Source organism: Mytilus californianus, unplaced genomic scaffold, assembly GCF_021869535.1.
Source record: "Mytilus californianus isolate M0D057914Y unplaced genomic scaffold, xbMytCali1.0.p SCAF_9, whole genome shotgun sequence".
NCBI classification, from domain to species: Eukaryota; Metazoa; Mollusca; class Bivalvia; order Mytilida; family Mytilidae; genus Mytilus; species Mytilus californianus.
The window spans coordinates 48,199,193-48,219,866 of record NW_026262745.1 but is presented as its reverse complement, the minus strand read 5'-3'; the positions used below and the strand labels follow the sequence as shown (position 1 = coordinate 48,219,866).

The 20,674-nt window shown below is 32.3% G+C and overlaps 1 protein-coding gene across 3 annotated transcripts in view; it reads left to right on the top strand.

Annotated features, from left to right (window-relative positions):
• The window catches only part of LOC127716352 (cingulin-like), a 90,761-nt gene that overhangs the window by 65,548 nt on the left and 4,539 nt on the right, over positions 1–20,674 (top strand). For all 3 annotated transcript variants that reach the window (XM_052222522.1, XM_052222521.1, XM_052222523.1), the window contains 12 exons: positions 2,382–2,477; positions 7,561–7,656; positions 8,723–8,875; positions 9,519–9,596; positions 10,117–10,209; positions 10,685–10,789; positions 13,622–13,714; positions 14,715–14,888; positions 15,588–15,695; positions 17,987–18,182; positions 19,606–19,692; positions 20,358–20,450. In XM_052222522.1, coding sequence (XP_052078482.1) covers positions 2,382–2,477; positions 7,561–7,656; positions 8,723–8,875; positions 9,519–9,596; positions 10,117–10,209; positions 10,685–10,789; positions 13,622–13,714; positions 14,715–14,888; positions 15,588–15,695; positions 17,987–18,182; positions 19,606–19,692; positions 20,358–20,450 — 1,372 coding nt within the window. The remainder of the gene's footprint in view (positions 1–2,381; positions 2,478–7,560; positions 7,657–8,722; positions 8,876–9,518; positions 9,597–10,116; positions 10,210–10,684; positions 10,790–13,621; positions 13,715–14,714; positions 14,889–15,587; positions 15,696–17,986; positions 18,183–19,605; positions 19,693–20,357; positions 20,451–20,674) is intronic.

Here is a 20,674-nt window from a genome sequence, read left to right as displayed (position 1 = left end):
CAGTTCTTATTATTATTATTCTTCTTCTTCTTCTTCCGCCCCTTTTAAATTTGAACATTCTCCAAAACCGCTTGTCAGATTAACTTAGGGTTTCACAATAAGTTAGACTAACATGTCTAGTGGTGCAATCAGGGTTTTGTTTGTGCAATGGGGTTTATAAAGGGGTACTTTGAGGGGCAAAAAGAAAAGAGGGTTTTACTATAGAACCCTATGGGATTTTATTTTTTAAAATTTTCAAATGATTATAAATTGAAAACCGTTTGTGATAGACACAATCTTTTTAATTGAAAATGTTCTAAATGATAAAGCCCATTAAATGAAATACAGGGTTAGTCCCCAGGGGTCACCCCCACCCCCTGCCATTTAAGAAAGTTCTAATACCTTGTAAGTGGTCAAGATCCCCACCCCTAAACCATATATATTTTGGTTTGTTATGCTAAGATGGTTTGAATGATATACAGGGTTAGTCCCCAGGGGTCATCCCGACCCCCTGCCATTTGAGAAGTTCTAATATCTTGTAAATGGTCAAGATCCCCACCCCTAAACCATATATATTCTGGTTTGTCATGATAAAGCACATCAAATGTAATACAGGGTTAGTCCCCAGGGGTCACCCCCACCCCCTGCCATTTAAGAAAGTTCTAATACCTTGTAAGTGGTCAAGATCCCCACCCCTAAACCATATATATTTTGGTTTGTTATGCTAAGATGGTTTGAATGATATACAGGGTTAGTCCCCAGGGGTCATCCCGACCCCCTGCCATTTGAGAAAGTTCTTATATCTTGTAAATGGTCAAGATCCCCACCCCTAAACCATATATATTCTGGTTTGTCATGATAAAGCACATCAAATGTAATACAGGGTTAGTTCCCAGGGGTCACCCCCACCCCCTGCCATTTAAGAAAGTTCTAATATCTTCTAAGTGGTCAAGATCCCCACCCCTAAACCATATATATTCTGGTTTGTCATGCTAAGATGGTTTGAATGATATACAGGGTTAGTCCCCAGGGGTCATCCCGACCCCCTGCCATTTGAGAAAGTTCTAATATCTTGTAAATGGTCGAGATCCCCACCCCTAAACCATATATATTCTAGTTTGTCATGATAAAGCACATCAAATGTAATACAGGGTTAGTCCCCAGGGGTCACCACCCCCCTGCCATTTAAGAAAGTTCTAATATCTTCTAAGTGGTCAAGATCCCCACCCCTAAACCATATATATTCTGGTTTGTCATGCTAAGATGGTTTGAATGATATACAGGGTTAGTCCCCAGGGGTCTTCCCTACCCCCTGTCATTTGAGAAAGTTCTAATATCTTGTAAATGGTCGAATTCCCCACCCCTAAACCATATATATTCTGGTTTGCCATGATAAAGCACATCAAATGAAATACAGGGTTAGTCCCCAGGGGTCACCCCCACCCCCTGCCATTTAAGAAAGTTCTAATATCTTCTAAGTGGTCAAGATCCCCACCCTTAAACCATATATATTCTGGTTTGTCATGCGAAGATGGTTTGAATGATAAACAGGGTTAGTCCCCAGGGGTCATCCCGACCCCCTGCCATTTGAGAAAGTTCTAATATCTTGTAAATGGTTGAGATTCCCACCCTAAACCATATATATTCCTATTTGTCATGTCTCGAACATTTGAATGACGTATACGTTCAGTCCCCAGGGGTTCCTCCCACCCCAATGTTCTAATATCTTGTAAATGGTTGAGATCCCCACCCCTAAACCATATATATTCCTGTTCGTCATGTAATGAACATTTGAATGACGTATAGGGCCAGTCCCCAGGGGTTCCTCCCCACCCCCAATGTTCTAGTATCTTGTAAATGGTCGAGATCCCCACCCCTAAACCATATATATTCTGGTTTGTCATGCCAAGATGATTTGAATGATATACAAGGTTAGTCCCCAGGCATCACTAATGCATATAACTTTACTGGACCAAACCAATTTTCACTGGACGTTGCCCAATGTCAGGCGACCCTGGGAATTACGAATTATTGGAGCTTCGTTTGGGAGACTTCGTAACAGCATCCTGTTACAATCATTTCTTGTTTAAGTTAAGGTAGTTTACCATGAAGTTGTGGTCACATCAACTTGAAACTTGTTAATTATTATGTGCACTTTTAAGATAATAGTCCAAATTATGGTTTTGACCCCGATTTTAATGTGACATTTAAATTGAAATATTAAGTTACTGGTAATACATATAACACATTTAGGAATGATGAAATGGAAAGTGAATTTAGGTTCTTCTAAAATTTTTAAGTAACTTTACCTTTCACATGTTTCAGGACAGAATTTATAGCCTGAGGAAAACTTAAGGGGAAATATTTTGGAAGTTATGTCATTCATTAATTACTATTTACAGGGAAACTGAAAATCACAACAGAAAGATTAGTGAAGAATATGAAGGAAAGCTAAAACAACTCAAGACGCAGATACAGATTTTGGAATTTAAAGAAAGGTATTTTGAATTTTGACAAATACACAATATAAATTAGACATTTCAACTAAATTTTCAACAGTTATAAATTGAATAGCAAAATGGTGTTAATAAATAGCTATCTACATTCAAAACATAACATATTTTGGGCCTGTGTGAAACATTCTTAAATCCAGAATTAGGTGATAATTTAATTGAAGTAAAAGGTTATGACATAATAAGAAGAGATAGACATGAAACCCAAGACAAAACAGGGGGTGGGGTATTAGTTGATATAAACAACTTAATGGCATATGAAAGGAGAGAAGACTTAGAGATTGGTAATGTTGAATCAATTTGGCTTCAGATCAATTTTCCATCCACAAAACCTATTCTTTTGTGTTCAGTTTACAGACCACCTGATATGAAAGTAGACTGGATAGATGCTTTTGAATTAGAAATAAGTAAAGCATCAAGCTTAGATTTAGAAATTATTATTATGGGTGATATAAATATTGACTATGCTCAAGGATGTAGTAACAACAAATGGTCCCATATGATACAGTGCTATGGTCTTACACAACTCATTGATAATCCAACAAGAGTAACATATAAAAGTAAAAAGATCATTGACCATATATATACAAATAAGTCCGATAATATAATTGAAACATATGTACCTTATTTGGCATTAAGTGACCATTACCCAGTATGCCTTACAAGAAAAACAAATGTTAAAGAAATACCTGATTCTAGCCACAAGATCATAACTTATAGATGTTTTAAAAAGTTTAATGAAGAGAATTTTATAAAAGAACTTCAATGTAAACCATTTAATACTGTGAAAGAAGAACATGACACAGACAAAGCTTTAAATATCTGGTATTCTCTTTTCAATAATGTTTTAAATAAGCATGCTCCAACAAAAACAAAGCGAGTCAAAAATGTTCAAAGGCCAGAATGGTTAACCCCTGAAATATGAACTGCCTGACAAAACAGGGATTATTACCATAAAAAGCATGATCTAGACAGATACAGGTTCTGGAGGAACAAAAGCACATCACTTATAGATGATGCAAAAAACAATTTTAATAAAACATCTATTGAACAGGCTAAAAATCCAAAAGAATTATGGAAAAATGTCAAGGGGCTCAACCAAACTAAAAGTTCTCCTTTTCCATCACAACTTAAGATACACAATGGTGTTATCACAGAAACTCAGCATATAGTTAATGCTTTTAACAAACATTTTATAAATATTGCCCCGAAAGACAGCCTATCAACATCTAAATCATACAAATTTGATAGTAATAAGATTTATGAGGAGGTAGCAGCAAAAGTACCTCAAGATACTTGGTTTTACATCCCCTTGATTACAGTTGCAGAAGTTAAGGACTGCCTTAGCAATTTAAAATGTTGCAAAAGCTACAGGCATTGATCAGATCAGTCCTCGCATACTTAAACTATCATCAGAAGTTATTTCACCATCAATAGCTTATATTATAAATAGGAGTATCACTGCTGGTATATTTCCTTCTGAGCTTAAAGATTCCCGTGTCATGCCAAGTCATAAAAAGGGTCCAAAAGATACTGTCGACAACTATAGACCAATATCTATTTTGCCTACTCTTTCAAAGATTTTTGAAAAGCATGTCTGCAAACACCTTTACCGATACCTATTGAAATATAAGCTCCTTCATGCAAGTCAGTCTGGATTTAGAAGCCACCACTCTTGTCACACTGCTTTACTAAATCTTATTGATCAGTGGTTGAAAGCCATTGATGATGGAGAAATTATAGGTATTATCTTCCTAGATTTTAAAAAAGCATTTGACCTGGTAGATCACATAATCCTTCTTCAAAAACTGCAGTGCTACAAAATTTCAAATTTATCATGTAACTGGTTTAAATCATATCTATCTCATAGATTCCAACAAGTTGAAAATGGGACAATCAAGTCAAGGGCACTAGAAATAAAATCTGGAGTACCTCAGGGCTCCATATTAGGCCCCCTTTTATTTTTATTGTTCATTAATGATTTGCCCCTTCATATAACCTCATCTCAAGCAGACCTCTATGCAGATGATACTATCATTCACTGCACAGGTCGTAGTCTCAATACCATCCAGGACAGCATTACAAATGATTTAGACAGAATTGAAGAATGGTGCAAGGGAAATATGATGTATATAAATCCAACAAATATTACATCTATGGTTATTGGTTATAGACAGAAACTAGCAAAAACAGACCATGTTCTTAATTTGACTGTTGGTAACTCCCACATTAGAGATGTTAATGGCGAAAAGCTCCTAGGGGTTTTTATTGATGAAAATCTTGAGTGGACAGCTCAAATTGACACTTTGTGCACAAAAATCAGTACCAGGCTAAATCTTTTGTCAAGGATAAAGAAATCCCTCCCCCTGGAAACACGAAAGTTATACTTTAATGGTTATATTCTCCCTATTTTGGATTACTGTTGTACAATTTGGGGGAACACCAGTGACCAAAATACAAATAGATTAGATAAACTTCAAAAACGAGCAGCTAGAATTATTCTTGAACTTCCTTATGATACCCCATCTAATACAATGTTTAAAAAGTTATCATGGCTTCGATTTACTGATCGTGCAATTTACCACAAGGCCTTATATGTTCATAAATGTTTATCTGGATCTGTCCCAGAATATTTGTCTAACAAAATCTCCTATGTTACAAATAAAAATGGAATGCAACTAAGATCAAATACTACCCAATTACTTAATATACCAAAGGCAAGAACAAACACATTTAGAAGATCTTTTTCATATTCTGGCCCAACTTTATGGAATAAACTACCAGAAGCACTAAGACACATGTCAAACATAAATACTTTAAAAAAAACTGCTTTAAGTTTTTACTTGAAAATCCAGGAATTATTTAAATGATTATGTATCAATTTTGAATATGTTTTCTTATGTTTATCTTTGTTATGAAGAAATTGTGTGATGCATTGTGAGTAGAGTGTGAGCGCCTCAAGGGAAAATAGTGTTTGTACTAATTGAGCATACTCTCTTGAAATAAAGATTATTATTATTATTATTAAAACACAATATGACTTTTCAAACCATATATTCTTTTGTGGATCACATTGAATTTTTAACTTAAAAAGGGCCAATTGAGCTTTTCTTATCACTTGGCAATATCCTGTACTTTTGAAAAAAAAATCTTTTCTGAAACAACTGGTTTAAATGGAATCAAATTTAAGAATAATTGTCCTTGTGGTATCTAGTTTAAAAAAGTGTTTTATGATCCTGCGAGCCAACCAAATAACTGTCAAGTATTTTTTATTATTTTGAAGCTCTTTATAAATAGAGAAAATCTGTGGATCTACTGTCAATATAAGAATAAGAAGATGTGATATGATTGCCAAAATGACAACTCTCCGCTCGAAACCAAATGACGTAGAAGTTAACAACTAGAGAGTACCATACTGCCTTCAACAATGAGCAAAACCCAAACCGCATAGTAAGCTATAAAAGGCACCTCAAATGACAAATATAAAACAATTCAAACCTGAAAATGAACGGCTTGATTTATGAACAAAACAATAAATGAAAAACAAATATGATATACAGCAACAAACGACAACCACTGAATTACAGGTTCCTGACTTTGGACAGGTACATACATGTGGCAAGGTTAAACATGTTTGCTGGCGCCAAACTCTCCCCCTAACCTGGGGCAGTGGTGTCACAGCTAGTACAACATAAGAAAAAACTATAAAAATCAGCTGAAAAGGGATGAACTCATCAGTCCATTATGATGAATATTGTTAGCTGGCAACTAATAAGAGTTATTGTCCTTAAATGACATTTTTCCCCAGTTTTTTCTTTTTGAGCTCACCTGGCCCAAAGGGGCAGTATGATCTTTTGCCATCAATTGGTGTTCTGTCGTAGTCATTGTTTTTGTCAGTACACTTTTACCAGAATCTTCTCCTCTGTACCTACTGGGTCAATGGGAATTAAACTTGGTCACAATTATTCTTTGGGTATGTAGTCAAAAACTTATGTCGGATGATCTAGCCTGCCAACTAACATGGATGCCATAGCTAGAAATAGAACATAGGAGTAAAATTCTAGTTTTGTCTATTATCTTGTAAACTCTTATGGATAGAGAAAATCTAACAGATGCAAAAATGTTTAAAATGTCAAGATCTACCTACTGTCTATTTGACAAATATTGTCAGACGACTCCTTAGTTTGAAAGATGATTTTTACCTTTTTTTTCATTTCAATATTATATATGCCTATTATATAAAATGCTAAATTAGATACTGAGAAACTTTAGATAGCAAAAAATGAGCAGTATGATAAGATCTCCATATAAATCAAGAGTTTGAAATCATTGATATACTCTTTATAAGAGTTATTTGCCCCTAAAAATGATTTTAAATACTTTTATTATGATAGAGAAAAGATTTAAATAGCAAAAATGAACAGCAGGACAATATCTATCTTGTCTTGCTGATCAGTTTTGCTGTTAACAGTTTTTCTTTATCTATTATATTTTCACATAAAATGCCAAAATGGGTAAAAAATTTATAAATGGCAATAACAGAAATAAGGAGTCGACTGAAAATTTCTGACACATTGATGTATTTGTAGATCAAATAGATCAATACAGCCCAAATTGTCAGTTGATTTCTCATAAGAGCTATTGCCCTTATATAAAAAATGTTAGCCTTTTTCAAATTATGAGCAAAAAATATGGAATAAGATCATCAAATACGTCAACAAGGCAAAAATTGTCAGTCCACTTCTTCCAAGGAAATATTACCTTTGAAAGAAGATTTTAACTATTTTTTTGTGTTTTGTGCAAAAATTAAAGAAGATAGAAATAAACTGTATACAGATAAGAAAAGAGATGTCAGTCATGAATTAAATTTTAGTCTAAAATGTTTGAGAGTGGCTTTGATATTATTATAAAGGATCATAAATTTGTTCATCATATCAAACTTTTGAACCATGTACATTTCAAATGACGATTATGTATAAATATTCTTCATGTAGATTTAATATTGTATCACTTGTTGATAAATGTAGATATATTTATTTGCAATCAAAAAATTAAAATATAATTACAGCACATTAAAGAGAGAAGGTATGCGATGCAAAAATTGTGAAGAATATGAACAGAAACTGGCAAGGTCAAGGCAAGAATTTGAAGCTCTTCAGGACAGGTATAGTACTCCCACATGTAATTTTATAGAACATGTATATTTTGTCTTTGAAGGTATTGATTGTATATTTCACAAATGTCATTTATATAGAGATAAAATGTACAGTTGTGGATTATATTCTACAAAAGATTATATAGGAAACATAGCATTTTTGTTCATAAAGTGAAAAGACTAAAGAGTGGTAAATTAAATGTGGAAGGGATATAATACAAAAAATGGACACCTTTTGTCTTTTCAGAGTAGTGCACCTGACAAGATTTTCCCTAAAATTACCATCTACCCACAGTTTTGAAGTCATGGCATTGATTCCTCACATGATTTTTACTTAAACATTGCACCCTGGTACAAGAAACCAAGGGGCAATTAAACCAAAATTGACAACACCCATTAAAAAAAGGAAGTGAACTTAGTTGCACTGGATGCATATGGCTAAGCAGTTCCTGTTGCACTGCAGGCCGTTAGTTTGCTCAATTGAATTGTTTCATAATTTTTATGTCAGGGCCTTTTATAGCCGACTATAGGGTATGAGTTTTTCTCATTGTTGAAGGACATACGGTTGCCTATAATTGCTTACATCCACTTTATTTGAACTTTGGTGGAAAGTTGTCTCATTGGCTATCATACCTCATCTCCTTATTTTTATATGCCTCTGTCATATTGCTCCTTGAAGTGTAAAAATTCAATGACAAGTCACATTTTGTAATGTCACAAATGAGGCAATGAATACAGGATTGTGGCTATGATAAGTAGAACATATTGTAACACAGAAATTCCATAACAGTCAACCAAAGTATGATGGATACGTATACATACTGTTTTAGACTTTTTTTTCTCTTCTCTCTATGATACAAACTTTTGTACCTTTATTTCATTTCTAGACCAATTGCACAGGTTGACAACTTGAAATATTCCTTATAGAATGATTAATAGCAGCTAAAGTATTGCATCGTTTATAATATAACTTCATGTCTTTATAACCATAATTTGAATATTTTTTTATCCCTTCTGTTAAAAGTTTGGTAAATAAAAAAACACATGTATTAACTCACACATTTGACCATCACAGATACAACAGTGCTAGAGCCACAGGACTTGAAGCTGAGAGGAATGTTCAAGAACTCCGTGAACAAATTGAAGAAGAGAGAAAAAACATAAAAGAAATATGTGGAGAAATGAAATCTTTAGAAAATGAGAAAAACAAAATAGAAAGCGAATTAAGGTAATTTGAATGCTAAATCCACAATGATTTTTGTATGTAAGATGTCATTAACATTGTTGTCATCTTCACCATTGTTCACTGAGGGAACAGCACAAAAAAAAATAATAACATATTGTGTAATTTCCACATGTTATTCAGTTCCAGAAAAGTTTACAGTTGAGTGAAATAGGTAATACATAAGTAAAGTGATAATTGTTTGTCTTTAAGAGTATATATAGGACTTGGATAACTTGAGACTATAATATTCACATTCTGTAATGACCAAGTTAGTGCATAATTGGTATTTACCAATAAATTGTGATAAAAAGTGTGCTAGAATCAGTCAAACTTGCAGTCAGGATTTGATACGGTAAATTCCCATTTTTACTTTAGGAGAGAAGCAAAGCAAATTAATTTTACTAAGAAATTCAATAATTTTGCTTAAAACCTATAGAGCAAAACAACCAACAGATTAATAATTGAATAAATATAATAAACTTTTAGATCTTTATTAAAATGAATTGTTATATAGCAATGTGCTGCATAAAAAAGATAATCCAGGAAATACTCAATTGGAAACGTTTATTAGTTAAACCTTTTATATGGATCTCATCTCTATCTTAATCAATGATTAATTCACTGCATTTTGTATCATTACATGCAGACTAAAGAAATCCTCATTTGAAAAGGAAAGTGGAGACATTATCAGTCTTCGCACAGAGAATGCATCATTGAAGCACAGGTACGTAGTAAATGTGAACCTATCACAAAAATTTACATAAACAAATTTGTTGTTATTTAACAATTACCCTTAAACAAAATTTCTTAAATACTAGTCATGTTAAGTTTGTCGATTGTTTATTAGATAACATTCAATTTTACATTTCATTTCGAGTACATATTTATTTTCTCAATCTGCAATATTAGATCAAACACATATGGAGCATCAGATATTAAGTTCTTGTCTGACTAGTCTTAATTTAGCTCTTTATTGATTTGTGATATTGAAGACTGATTACTTGAGCATTTAAGTGTGGATAAACAGATGTGGTTTAAGGATTTTGAAAAAGTGTGGGCCCACAGGCCGCAAAATTAGACTAAGTTTGGATTGGAACCGGTTAAAAGTCTGGATTAAACATGAATGTAGAGCTCTCCATAAGGGAGGGCAGGTACCCCCCCAAATTCTTGATTTTGGTTTGAATTTAACAGGGTTGTAAATTTTTTTATCTTTGAGATGCTATTGTGCTTTTAAATTTTTCTAGGTTGAATATTGCTTTACATTCCCTAGAAGAGTTAGAAAGGAATAAGGAGGAATTGGATAAATTAAAGGAAAGACTACTTACAGACGAAGAAAAGTGAGCTTAAAATTGAAAAATATTTTTTTCTTTTTAAGGACTTTTCTGAAACAGACAAGATGTTTTTCATTAATAATCAACTGCACTGTTTGATCTGAGAAAAACTATCTTTTCAAAACAGTGATTTATACAAACATTTTTAATGTTTAGAGTACATTTCATTCATTTTCAGTATTTTCTTTCTTGAAAGGAATTTAGGATTTCAGTTCTTCCTTATATTAATTATTATTTTTATACATGGGTAATGCCAATAATTTAATAATGAAGATTTATTCAAATTGCTCAAAATACTTATTAATCTTTAAACACATTGGAGAATTTATATTGATTTCATCTATGTAATTGCAAGGCTATACAATATTGATGAAGTATGTATGTTAGTCAGTAATTAGACTGTCTTATTAAATGCACACACACATGTTAAGTGTAATTAACTTATTTCACATCTTAATTTCCTATTCTGACTGACTTTTAGGATTATGTACAGCAAAGAAGAAAAAATTGGTATACAGAAGGAGAATAAAAAACTAAAAGAAGATGTTCAGAATTTATTAATTCAACTTAAAGAATCCGAATCCAGGTACGTACAAAATCAAATTGGAATTACTAATTTATTGGTAATTCCTTTCAACTGTTTCCTAGTTCACCAAATAACATAAATAGTTTTGACCACATAACGTTTTTGCTTTATTATAGCAAATAATATCCATAAAGAATTTTGCATTTATATCTACAATGTATAATTAAGGCAGTTAATTTGTATGTTAGGCTTGCCTAGCTTTATGTCTAATAACATTTATGTTTTTGGGGTTATTTTTAAATTTTGAAAATCTTAAAATTGACTGAAAGACTGAACATAATTTACTGATTGATTGTACATTAATTCTATTAAGATTGGGTTAGATCAAAATCACTGTTTAACCTCAAAATCTATATCTTATGAGCGCTCTAATGTGTTCAATTCTTGCCAGATTTTTATGAAATTTATATTATAGGTATATATCATCAATGTATTTGAAGAGTTCAAAAATCAGTGCCGACCAATTATTTTTAAAAGAGTTATGCCCCTTGAAAATATTGATAATATGGAAAATTGCAATGTTATAGCCCTCATGTGTTCAATTATTGCCAGAATTTTGTGAAACTTATATGAAACATCAATCACATCAGTCACGTCTCAGTCATTACAACTGAACGGACATGCTCGGTCAGCTCCTCTTTACCCACTATCTGCGATGTCGGTTTACTGATAGATGGCTCAAAGACTTACTACTTTCGATGACAGAAACCAATCCCACGCTGTACAGTCTACATTGTGGTCTATGTAAATACCCGCGTCAGCATACACTCCAAAACCCATTATGGATGTGGGAGTGATATGCCAACTGACGTCCGAGGGCCTGTATCCTACGTGTTAGATAATTGACCGCCATTTCACTGTCTTAGGACATTGGTCCTGATAAAGCTTCCTGTCATCGTTATTACTGTGTCCGAGACTCATCGACCAGTACTCCGTCATCGTGGTTAGCGGGCTGCACAGCTGACAAACCTGGCTCTGAAAGCAGCCGTTGTGAAGGAAGTAAACTAACCAAAATAGTCAACAAACAAAAAGATCATACCAAAACCAAAATGGCGGCCGTCCTTTTCATCTTTTCCTGCATTTTGTCAACAAAATATTTAAACGCTCACCAAACGCCTTCGTCGTTAAAAACCACCCGATAGATATGTTAACGATTTTTTTAGTGTTTATGCTAAATCTGGCTAAATGAGAACTAGATAGAAAAGTGGATTAAGGGAGCTACTTTGATTTTTATGGGGGGGGGGGGGGGGGGGGGGGGGGGGGGGGGGGGGCTAGGATGAAAAATTTTGTCCTGCATTTTTTTTTAGTTGTAATCTCTGTCCTGCCTTTTTTTTTCATTCTATTCGGTCTTGCCTTATTTTTTTTAGTTTATCCTGACTTTTTTTTACATAAATTGTCATCCTGCTCAAAACTCCTGTCCTGCCTTTTTTTTCAAATTTCATCCTAGCCCCCCCCCCCCCCCCCCCCATAAAAATCAAATGGTAGCTCCCTAACACTTAAAAACACATAAATAAATACACGATGAGGAAATGAGAAAAATCACGTACAAATAGTATATCTTAGTGTTGACAAATATTTCACATGGTAACAATACAGAGAGAATACATTAATAGTTAAACTGTTATCTGAAAAAAGGGGAAATATGTAGCTTTATCATCAAAATGAACACTGAAAACGGCGTTAAATATGTCGATAAAAAATCTCCAGTTATGAGGCCCAAACTTCAGCTGAAAATTTTCAAATCTCCAGTTGCGACTTGACAACTCTGTCACATGTATGAAAAGATGACAGTTTTTTTTTTATACTATGGCTAAATGTAGTTTATATCCTGCTCTTTTCAAAAATATATTAAAAATTTTGACTTCATATATCAGAAGATAACTCGTGCAATGTGCTTCTAAAAATCATACTTTTTTCGTACTACAATACAAAATAGAAACGCTACTGTACATTCCTTTATACATCTGACTCCACACCCCCCCTTTTATGAAGCAAAGTTTAGAAATGAATCCATCAATGAATAGTCTCTTTTTATTTTAAAGTAGTGAAAATAATTTGATAAATTCACATTATAATTTTCATTTAAATGATTTTTTTTACAAATGAATTGCATTCCTGCCTCAAAATTTGCTTATATAATTACAAACCTTGAATGTTTCTGCTTTTTTTACTATCTCTGTTGCAAAAAACCTTGATTGATAGTGATTGCATAACTTTTTAAGAGACACAGATGAAGCAAATTACATTGAACATGCTTAAATATAAAAAATTAGAATAAATATTTGGTATATTTATTTTTATAATTCATATTTCCTTTGAAATCTTACATTCAATATTTAAACGACTGTTAGTTTGTCATTGCATATAATGTTATACAGTGTTACTACATGTTAAATTTTCATCATTACACGTGTTACAACAATAATATAGGAAACTTTGCACAAAACTAAGCATATTCACAATTCTACTTACAAAAATAGATTCCAAAGAGTGTTGAATGATGAACTTGACATTAATTTGTATTCACTATCAGCTGTGAAAATAATTCAACTTACATACTTAGCTTCCTGAATTATGAAAATAAGAGGTTGATGGAGTTTGCTTATATCAGCACATATATTTCATTGTGATAATTATAAGATACCAACAAAGTATCAGAAATGTTTCAGATAAAAGCAGGAAACATAAACGGAAATTTACACATAGGTTTTTTAACTTGATTATGCAGAGTTATTTTCAAACATTTTAACTTTAATAAATCTTGACTATAGTACATTTCTTACACATTTTGTTTTGTTTCATGGTATTCATAAACCCTCATGTTGTATAAAGGTTACAAGAATATGCAGCAGAACTTGAAGGAATACCGTCAACAAAAAGAAGAATAGAAAACCTACAGACAGACAATGCAGAGTTAGAGAAAAGGTAAATGCTATTTTCTTCATATTTTTATTGATACATGTGCAAAAAACAGCCTATTTTTTAAGGTCTATTGTTAGTTGCAGTGGCGGATCCAAAAATTTTCATAAGTGGGGGCCCACTGACTGCCTAAGAGTGGGCCCGCTCCAGTCATGCTTCAGTGATTCCCTATATAATCAACCAAATTTTTCCCACAAAAGGGCCCCCCCCCCCCCCTTTCCCCCCCTAAATCCGCCTCTGAGCCTCTGAGTTGCTTGTTTAATTTTTTAAGCACTCATATGATTGTATTGAGAGAGTATCACTTTTATACCGTTCTTCATTTGTTATTTTTTTTTTTAATTTTTGTACATTGATGTATGATCAGCAATATTTAAGTCTTCATTACATCAAATATTATTTGGTTAAAGAAAATTATTGAACAATGGTAGTATGGCTTTATTTGAGTTGAGATGAAATGCAAAAACAAGTGTTTCCTATTTTATCTATAGTTTTATTACTGTTCTGAATTCATTGCAAAGCTTAATTACAAGTTCTTCCATTATAGTTAAACAAAATATAGTAAATATTAAGTGTTGTCACTTGCTATTACTTATATAGATCAAGAATAACTTATTTGTGATGTTTTTGTGCTATAAATGTAGAAACTATCAAGTATATTATACATAAAAAGGATAACCGTAATAAACAAAAATGGTGCTTGTCACACAGGTCACCAAACTTCTTCTACTGTGGTTGACATCTTCAAAATATTACTAAAATTATCACTTTGCTTTGGATCGGCTGAAAGCTGAATTAGATATAGGGTGTGTTTTATCACCAAATTCAGAAAATTCTCAGATTGAAAAGGCCCTTTTGCTTAAAATTGCTTTAATGTTGATACATTTTCTGTTATGCATGTTTTGATCATTTAGTAGATACTATTGGGGTACCTGGTATACATTTATTTGATGTATTAAAGCATTATTTACATGTTTTTTAAATATTTATCTTCTATCTCATATTTTAGATGTAGACACAAGGATGGCTTATTGCAAAATGCTGATTCAAATGCACAAAAAATGAAAAAGGATAATCAGCAATTGCACACTCAAATGATTTCTCAAAAACAGAATTATGATACGCTAAATAATAAACTTGAATCCTTAAAAGACAAGAATTTAGAACTTGAGGACCGACTAAGGTACACATTATTTTATAAGTGGTTTACAAATACAAATTTATGATTCCTATTGCACATACTTAAAAAGTTTACATGAGACGTATACATATGACATTAAATGTGTATCTGTCTTTAATATAAGTCTTAATAACTTGCCACAAAACATAGAAAAATATCAAGGCAAAAACAGTTGCAAAACCATTAAGGTTTTAGCAAATATAGGCGTATTTCAATCAAACCTTTTAGGGACAGGTAACAAAAAGCATATTATTTCAACTTCTTTGTTATAAATGATTGAACAAATACATATCTAAGAATTTTGAAAAGAAAATAATGATATGGGATGTACATATTTTTGGTAAAATAATTTCTTTGTACCCCTCACCCATTTTCTCAACATTTTGGCTGATGACACTGACTGGCCATGGATTGGTTATAAAATTTGAAAATTTTATTACTCAAAAACTACTTATTGTAAGTACATTTTTATCACATGGTTCAGTTTGATTATAATAATTTTTTTGAATTCAATGATATTTTTCACTTGTATCACATGTTTTGAAAATAATTCCCGAACCAGATTTCAAGGAGACTGAAACATCAGAAGAATACATCCTTTATATGAAATAAGGAGATGTGGTATAATTGCCAAAGAGACAACTATCCACCAGAGATCAAATGAAGTAGATGTATTTTATCTTATATACTTGTATGTTACAGACGGCGTTCTCCTGTAGTAGTAGCTGACCCAAAGAATTGCCAGAACTGCTGGAAGTATAGGAATGATATATCTGATCTGAAGAGAGAAATCAATGACTTAAGGGACAGGTAAGAAAACAAATTGATCCATGTTAACACTACATACCTGTCAACCTATGAAAATGAAAATGCGGGTCATGATCTGCATTGAAGAAGAAAATCTCAGGTCATAACGTGTACAAACTTTTTTTCAGCTGAATTTAAGTATTTAGGGGACATTTTTTTATGTTTTAAATCGAACAGTTTTCAAAACATGTTCACATGGTTAAGTATTAACTAAAAATAATTTAAAACTTTAAATTTATTTTTACGTAGCATTGATAAGCCATTGACATATTACTGTATTATACTATATCAACTAGAGGTCATGACCCCTCTTCTTGCTTCATTCTTAGTATTAAATCAATTCAGGATCTGCTTACCCTTCCGGAGCACCTGAGATCACCCCCAGATTTTGGTGGGGTTCGTGTTGCTCAGTCTTTAGTTTTCTGTGTTTTGTTTTGTGTACTATTGTTGTTGGTCTTTTTCTTTTTTAGCCATGGGGTTGTCAGTTTATTTTCGACTTGTGAGTTTGAATGTCCCTTTGGTATCTTTTGCTTTGCCTCTATTTAACATGATTAACAATATGGATCAAAATGTTCAGCTGCATATAGTATTCCATGATGACGATGAGGGTTTTTTAACGACCTTGACTACCCATGAGAGTCTTGCACGGTCTGGAATTTTTCCATGTAAGCAGTTGATATTTGAATATGATAAAAAAATTAAGCATTTAAAGGAAGTAGAGATGAACAAAATAATTTTCAAATATTAAATTTTTAATTGTCCTTAGGTAGAATAATAATAGATAGTTATATAAATATTCCCATATGTATTTGCATTCAATGTTAGATTTAATCTGTTTACCAAAAGAAAAACATATATTTAAGGAGTACATGGTGAAACGTAACACAAAAGGGAAAATAACTCAATTTTTTTGTCAAACAACTTTGAAATAGACAAGTTATTTATGACCTTAGGCTAAATTGTGATTGGGATTAATTAACAGTGTGTTTGACACCAAAGCTGTCACGTGAAACCATGCACTTAATAGGTCACTTAATTTGACAGTTAAAACAGCTAGTTGAACTTCCTGTCCAGGAAGAATTACAAATTTTCCGGTATTTCAAAAGAAAATCACTTATGAAATCAGTCTAAAGGATCGAGAATCCGGGTGAAAAGGGTCATTTTCCGAATTCCCGGGTTATTTAACAACCCGACGTGTATTTAAAAAAAAGGATACAGGTCAGTTGACAGGTATGACACTATTCATTTGAAATATTAAACTGATAAAGTATAACAGATTTATGTTCAAAATAATATTCTTCATTTGTGATTTATTTCTGCTATATCTGAATATCTTGTTGACTGGAATGCTAGTTTAGTACCCTGGTTGATATATGTATTTATTTATTAACAATTATTTCCATTTCATTTCTTCCGTTCTATTGTTGCTTATACTTCTTATATGATTTGCATATTAGGGAATACCTTTATATGATTGGTCGAGAGTGGCTCTTGAAGTTATTTATTTTTTAATAGGCGACATTGACGGAACTACTTTTATAACCAATGTAAACAAGGTGGCGGCAATTATAACACAAACCAGACAATGTTAAAAATATTTATTTTCACTTCACGATCATTGTTAAGTTATATTAAACACAAAACATTCATTTAAATGATAATAAGATATTTTTGTAGTTTAGTTTTTATCAGTTAGCAAATTTTATGGAGTACATTTTTTTGCGTTAACCAAAAAATATTTTCATACGCCAGGCCAATTCAATGACACAAATATACAATTTACGTGTGATAGAGGTTACGAGTGGTGAAATTAAATTCCTTATCTCCAATTTTAAAGAATTATCAGGATTAAATGCATTTTTGAAGGAATTTATTGGTGTATAAACTGGACCAAGTCACTCACAAACATATCATAAAAGTCCCTTCAGACTTTTATTTGTTTGTGAGTGACTTGGTCCCGTCTATACACCAATAAATTCCTTTAAAAAGGCTTCTAATCCTATAATATTTTATAGAATAGTATTAGTATGAACTGTTGTCTTTTCACATTTGTCACATCCTTGCATAAGTGATGATGGTACTTGGATTCAAAGTGGTGCAATTTCCAATTTGTTGAGCAAGTAAAAAGCTATCAGTAGCTATTTGAATGTATATTGTGATGATAAAAGTTTTCTAGGTTTTCCTTGGTAAGATATTGTGGTCACAGTAAACTGTCGAAGTAGAAAACTTCTCTATAGTGAGTACATCAACTATGATAATTTGTATAGGATAGAATGAGCTCTTTTTCATTTCAGATTAAGTGAAGCTGCTGGCAATAAACTAAGAGATAACAATCCTAACATTGCTGACTTAAGTGATATGAACCGTCCAACTTCGTTAGCTGAGAAGTTTTCTTCATTATATACAGATGAATACACAGATGCTATGGAAGTTATTGAAGATGATATGGACGAGGCAGCTTCCGTCAAGGTTATGTTACAGTGGTTACAGGTATTTTGATTTTTTCAATGTTCTGAATATATTTAACACAAAATTGCACAAAATGATTAACTATTAAAAACCATTACCATTTCATTACTTTTTTTGTAATTAAAGTTCTTCCTAATACAGGTTTGCAACTGACTTACGTGTGGTATGGGTAACTTTTTTGCAAATATATCAATGCAGTGCAATTTCTCAGAGGTAATATATCAATGGGTAGAAATTCATATGTCAAAGGGTCATAAATGTTCATCTTCTGTAAAAACTGTGTATGTAACCAGTTTGTTTTGAGGTATAATAAAATGAACACCTCATGTCAATAGATACATTTATTGTGTATTAATATATATACATGTAATGATCCTGCAATACAAATACAAATAATCAGTACAAAGAAAGATAACTCTATTCATTCTAGATGACAAAATCCAGAATACAGTACTCAAAAATTTCCTACTGGACAAAATGTGGTTTTCATGTTTTTGACTTATGAAACTACATGTATAAAATGTTCACTATGAAAAATACTGTTCTCATCATAAATCGTACATCTTAATATTTAACATTATAATCTACCAAATTTTCTTCTGATAGTCATTTTTCAGGTGATTCCATTAAAATAAAAAAAAAAAAACATTGTAAATTATTAAAAACAGCAGTGGATGTTTGTACCCAAATTGTATGTTGAGACCCACTTGCATATTTAACAAATGCATAAAAATGTAGAATAAATTTGAACTAGTCACTGGCAATCCAAATCACTTTTTGTTTCACTATGTCATGAAGATATATATAGTATGATTGCCAGTGAGACAACTCTCCACCAGAGACAAAATGACATAGAAGTAAACAAATATAGGCCCCGAAATGGCAAATGTAAAAAAATTCAAATGAGAAAACTAACAGCCTGATTTATGTACAAAACTATAAACGAAAAACAAATATGATTAACAGCAACAAACGACAACCACTGAATTACAGGCTCCTGACTTTGGAAAGACACATACAGAATTTGGAAGTGTTGAACATGTTTGTGGGCGCCAAACCCTCCCCCTTAACCTGGGACTGGTTCAAAAGAACAACACAAGAAAAAACTGTACAAATCAATAATTGTTAAACAAATATGTTAAACAGCAACAAACAAGTACCACTCAATGACATGCACAAGACAAGAGATCATGTACTCTTGGCACTGCTGCTTATTTATACACAAAAAAAAGTCCTAAATGTATTAAGACCAAGTATTGACAGCAATGCATGCATCTCTCCTCATACATTTCTAATGTCCTATTTAGTGTAAAAGCCAAGTTAACAATACAGTAAATACCTATCAAGTAAACAATAATTGATATGCATGGCATCTATGTTATTTTACATTGAGACTGTGTTTTATGCTGTATTTGTTAATGAGTGTTTTATTTTGTCTAAATAGAGTTGTTATAGTTGGTGTCAAAAATTAGCAAAAGAACAGAGAGATACCTTGATAAACAAATCTATTGGATTCATGCAGAATCATGGTGTATGTATAACATTAATTATCTTTATTTTGTTTAAGGTGGTACCCAACACCTTGACTGATATTAATTTGGCTCGTTTAATTTTCATAAAATTTTGACAAAATGTTTACTTTGACCCTTTGACAAAAATATAAAAATTTCAAAAAATTTCAACCAACCACTTTATCAGAAAAATTTCATTGGTTATATAGCAGTTTGACAAACACTAATTTTGATCATTGAGAAGCTTAATATTTCCTTAACAATACAACATGATTAAAACGTTTAGCTGATTTTTACAGAGTTATCTCCCTGTAGTGTTAGGTACCACCTTAAGTACAATTAACTCAAACTGCCTTCCAACACATAATGCTATGTCATTGCCAAATTACCATGATACTGTAATTTCAGACATTATTGTGATGTTTTCATTAATGCGCAAAATGTGACAGTATTAGGTTTGCAATCATAAAAATTTGCATTCATAATTTCAGTAGTGATTTTCCTTCATAAAATTTTTGCAATTGCGTTAATTAAATTTTACAGTTTTGCCAAAGGTCAAGAATTCACAATAATTTATGCATGCATTAATATTGAAGTTTACAGTAGATAAATTTTGCTTCATTTAATTTTCAAAGATATAATTCACATGGAGATTGACTATCAAATAAATTAATTTCATTTACAGGGACAGAATGTAGTTTTATCAGACAGATGTCTTATCTTTGTGAAGGAGTTTCAGAAGAAAATAGCAGTAGAGAGTTTGGTTGTTGTTGGACAGGTAATTTATAACATTATTTTTTTGCAGACTCTCTGCAAGTTTTCATTTTAAAATTGTGTGACTGGTTGTAATAGAAAAGCAAGTGCAGATTCAATATACAAATTATGTTTTGATAAATAGTAACATGTATACCATCTCAACTTCATCATACATACCTGGGGTCTAGGTAGTTCATCTGCGGTAAACTAGCCTGGCAACACTGGGGATGTGAGTTCAAACCCTGC